The sequence below is a fragment of the Ictalurus furcatus genome, chromosome 16, assembly GCF_023375685.1.
Source record: "Ictalurus furcatus strain D&B chromosome 16, Billie_1.0, whole genome shotgun sequence".
Lineage (NCBI taxonomy): Eukaryota > Metazoa > Chordata > Actinopteri > Siluriformes > Ictaluridae > Ictalurus > Ictalurus furcatus.
This window is the reverse complement of record NC_071270.1, coordinates 8,788,656-8,793,359: the sequence shown is the minus strand read 5'-3', so window position 1 is coordinate 8,793,359 and position 4,704 is coordinate 8,788,656. Positions and strand designations below refer to the sequence as shown.

At 40.3% G+C, this 4,704-nt stretch overlaps 1 protein-coding gene across 3 annotated transcripts; it reads left to right on the top strand.

The window, feature by feature from the left end:
• The first annotated feature begins 2,060 nt into the window (after nt 1-2,060).
• ptrh2 (peptidyl-tRNA hydrolase 2) lies at nt 2,061-4,078 on the top strand. Of its 3 annotated transcripts, none has more exons than XM_053645427.1 (3): nt 2,062-2,703; nt 3,070-3,180; nt 3,430-4,078. In XM_053645427.1, exons 2-3 carry the CDS (start codon nt 3,173-3,175, stop codon nt 3,953-3,955), a joined length of 534 nt encoding a protein of 177 aa, XP_053501402.1. In that variant the 5' UTR covers nt 2,062-2,703; nt 3,070-3,172; the 3' UTR covers nt 3,956-4,078. The 3 variants fall into 3 exon arrangements, with proteins under 3 accessions (XP_053501403.1, XP_053501402.1, XP_053501401.1); XM_053645426.1 differs by having other exon boundaries at nt 2,063-2,703; nt 3,062-3,180; XM_053645428.1 differs by lacking the exon at nt 3,070-3,180 and having other exon boundaries at nt 2,061-2,703.
• Nucleotides 4,079-4,704: the final 626 nt, after the last annotated feature.

Sequence of the window (4,704 nt, the reverse complement as noted above, 5' to 3'; positions counted from 1 at the left end):
TTGTTCAATGAACCATAAACAATTATTGCACCTGCACTTGTGGAACAGTCCTTAAGACACTAACAGTTTACAGGCGGTAGGCAATTAAGGTCACAATTACAATAACTGACGACACTAAAGAGACCTTTCTACTGACTCTGAAAAACACCAGAAGAAAGATGCCTAGCATGCCTGCTCACCTGCGTGAACATGCCATAGGCCTGCTGCAGGGAGGTATGAGAACTGCAGATGTGGATGTGAAACTGTAATGTCCGTGATGTAAGATGTAAGACAATGCTACAGGGAGACAGGAAGGACATCTGATCATCCTTGCAGTGGAAAATTACATGTAACCATGTGTCCCCCCAGATGTGATCGAGAGCATTCAAATCGCTTGGTGGAAGAATGGAGTAACATCTCACAGCAAGAACTGACAAATCTGGTGCAGTCCATGAGGATGAGATGCACTGTAGTACTTAAAACAGCTGGTGGCCACACGTGTTACTTATATAATTTAAACATTTAACTAATCTTTATGTACAAAAATATTTTTTTGCAACTCTATCAGAAATAATTCAAAATTAGGTTTATTTTCTGACCGTTTCAGAAGAAAGAATCTTCAAAAAATAATTAAGACATTTTTAATAAAAGTAAGACTGACATAAATTGTCTGCACTAATATAGTGCCTTTTAACCTTAACGGTTCTACAAAGCGCTTTACACTGTTTCTCATTCACCCATTCACACACATACACACACATACACGCACCAAGGCACTAGCCTGCCATTGGGAGCAACTTGGATTTCAGTGTCTTGCACATGGACACTTTGGCATGTGGAGACATGTGGGCCGGGAATCAAACAGCCAACCCTGGGATTGGTGGACGACCTGCTCTACCACCTGAGCCACAGCTGCCCCCATTTATTGTGTGTGTGTTATAAATTACATTTTTACTTCAAATAGAATCATACACCAAACTTTTCTCTATTGAACATGAAAAGGTAAAATTTACATTTGTTGCATCTGCAATACACTCTCCATGTTTATGTTTATATCATATTTAAATCCTAATTTCAGCCTTTGGCATGTAAACGATATACTGGTGCAGCTACGGCAACATGTTATTAAATAAATAAATAAATAAATAAATAAATCTGATTTGCTAATTGAAGCCTGTTGTATAAGCCACAGCCTCTTTATTTGTAAACGCTTTTCAACAAACCTTTAATTGGATAATTTCAAAAACTATCAAATTTGCAACTGGAGCAGACTTAATTACTGTACCTGATTGTTTCTGACTGACCATACTGACGTCACACACAAATAGTGAGACTTTATCTTAATGGGAACATAATTTTTTTTTGTGGCCTCATCGAGAAAAGTGTACACACGCTCCATCACAGGAGTGTAGTCAAACAGAACAAGTTTCTGGCTCATGGGCAACCACAGACGATTTGTGGGGTCAGGTTCCCCGTTGCCATCAAGAAAGCGTCATACTTCAGCGCCAAGCTATGTGCGAACTCCTGCAGGGAGGTTTCAGCGCGCCGGAGGTCTGAATCCACATCCGCAGGGTTAAAGGTGAAATTGAGCTCATGCAGGTATCCCATTATCCTTTTGTCATGGATGGATTTCCTGTAAACACTGTTTGTGAGCGTTACAGTGACAAAACCCAGGAACGGTCAAGAACTTGCACTGTGAGGCTAGTTGGTCAGAGATATAACAGAAGCACTGTTCACAGTACGCTGCATTATTGCTCTCCAGCTCTGAGACATTAGAGCCTGTAAAGCTAAAAGAGACGGTGCAGTCGTATCTGGCCTGAGGATGAACACTGACTTGCCAGGAGAAGGTTATGGTCATGTCCTCATCCAGAATTTCATTCGTTTCAGAATGAAAAACAAGAGGAGGAGGAAAAGAAGAAACAAGACAGTTATAAGTGATGGAGTTGTAAGTGAAGTTGTAAGTGATGGAAATAATGAATTAAGGATAATTAAAGACAAACAAACCAAAATCTGGTTGTCCAATTTTAGTTTTATTTCACCTTATTATAAGATGAATTACTGGTAATAGTTAACTAAGGTTAGCATGTTTTGAGAAGTGTTAGCAGTTCTTAATGTGATCAAAACCATTATAAAGGGACACACACATAAAATATGGCAGGAATACTGGGACATAGCTGACACCAGACGACACCTATATACTATACAAAAACAAGTAGGCACGAGTGTGAGGCAGGGCAGGAACTACGCATCTTAGAATAGGTCATGCTGGCTTAAATCTAACATTAAACAGAATAGGAAAGCACCCCACTGAACACAAGAGATGGTAAAACACATTCTGTTAGATTGCAAAAGATATGAGAAGGAAAGAACTGAACTAGAGATGCAAATTGGAAAGCAAAACATGACACTAAAGAACTTGCTAGGAAAAACATCTGGGAAAATGCACCGTCCCTAATAAACTATCTAAAAAATACTGGGATAAGAGAGAGACTTTCGTAACTTAGTATGAATGTCTAGTATATTTTTTTTGTTGTTTATTTATGTATTATTGTTATTGTTGTTTTTTTTTCACCACCAATCTGCTGCCTACACTCCAGTCCAGTAGGTGGCGGTAATACACCTTAAATTGGTTTGATACCCGCCATAAAAACAAAAAGAAGAAGAAGCAGCAGCAGCACTCGGAAAAATGGCGGCCTAACTCTCAGCCAACTTCCGTTTGCAAATGTAAGTAGCTTTGAAATGATTACTTAAGGTAGCGATTTTTAACTTTATTTGACGTTCTATATGCTGTTTATTTGAGTCTAATGACGTTTAAGTGTTTTATGATTTTTAAAAAAAAATCCACTAACTACGATCCTGCTTGAGAAATGCGTGTGATTAAGCTAACAAATTGATATGACACCTAAAACTTAAATATTTGTAAGGTTTTTTTTTTTTATTATTAAATTTTTGGTAACGTTTTACAACGCGGGTATGTAGTCATGTCGCCAGAAATTGAATTACACGTATCCCAATGTGTAGTGAGCTAGGGTCCTTACCAGTGCCCAAACTCATGTTCACGATATGCTTATTCACGACATAGGGAGCGAGGGAGCTAGGGAGCTGACTGAGACACACCCTTTGCCATACTCCAGTTCAGTAGGCGGCATCCCGAAGAAGTTCTTCCAAAGCGACGGCGTGTTCGAAAAAAATAATGACATGGTGAGAAGGATCATCATTCATTTCAGTCGCCAATCAAATTAATCTCTATCATTGAAACAGCGGATAGCCAACCTTACGAAACAATAACGGATTTACCGTTTAGATTTATAGACTTGTCAGCATACATTCAATATAAAACCAGTTAGCTGGCTTAGCTAACTAACGACATGTGAAGGATGTATGCACATGGTTCGTAAAATTTCTGTAGCGTACCTCTGCGTGATTTCTTTGTATGCTCCTACATTTCAGGTTGGATTTACAGTGTGGTCCGATGGCGTTGGGTATCCTAGCAGGCGTGGGCTGTGGGCTCTGCATTGGCTGGTATCTACGAGGGCGACTCAGAAATTCCCCAGTCCGGGGAATTATGGCAACCTGTGGTGAGGAAGAAAATGTCACTCAAACTAGCGTTATGGGAGAGAGTGGTGAATTCAAGATGATTCTAATCGTTCGCACTGACTTGAAAATGGGCAAAGGCAAAGTGGCGGCGCAGTGTTCTCACGCAGCAGTGTCCGCCTACAAGCAGGTGCAGCGTAGAAACCCAGAGCTTTTGAAACAGTGGGAATACTATGGGCAACCCAAAGTGGTTGTGAAGGTGCCAGATGAGAACTCTCTGCTGGAACTTCTGTGCCATGCTAAGGAGGTTGGCCTGCCAGTCAGTCTTATTCAGGATGCTGGAAGAACACAAATCGCTCCTGGCTCAAGAACTGTTCTTGGTGTTGGACCCGGGCCTGCAGATCTTGTGGACAGAGTAACAGGTCACTTAAGGCTGTACTAGAATTAACTGAAGTATAGATTGTATCTACTGGTATATACAATCATTATGATGTAATGCTATTTAGGTTCTCACTTGGTGTCACTTTTAAAATTGACTCATTTGTGTATTAAAATATTAGTCACACATTTATTCAGTTTGATTTTCAATTTTAATAAGCAAGTAATTAACTTGTCTTGGGGCAGCTGTGGCTCAGTTGGTAGCGCGTGTTGTCCAATCGTAGGGTTGGCGGTTCGATTCCCAGTCCGCATGACTCCACATGCCGAAGTGTCCTTGGGCAATACAGTGAACCCCAAGTTGCTCCTGATGGCAAGTTAGCGCCTTGCATGGCAGCTCTGCTACCATTGGTGTGTGAGTGTGTGTGAATGGGTGAATGAGACACAGTGTAAAGCACTTTGGATAAAAGCGCTATGTAAGTGTGCCATTTACCATGTCTTATACATGCATTTTGTGTGTGTGCTTATGTATAGGCATTCTGTCCTCCAGTTAAACACAGCATATCTCTGTCTCCCATCTTCAATTCTTTATATTGTAATTTGTATTTTTTAGAGCCTTTAGCTGACAAATGAAAACATTGGCAAACCCTTCCCTACCGTTTATCTATTGCCTTTTTAAGAAAAGACTGCCTTCAGATCCTGCAATGTTTTGTGCTAATGTAGGGACCCAATCACTAATATATAGATAGATACACTGCCTGGCCAAAAAAAAAAGAAAGTCGAACAGTCTAAAATTTCGTTGCACCACCTTTGGCT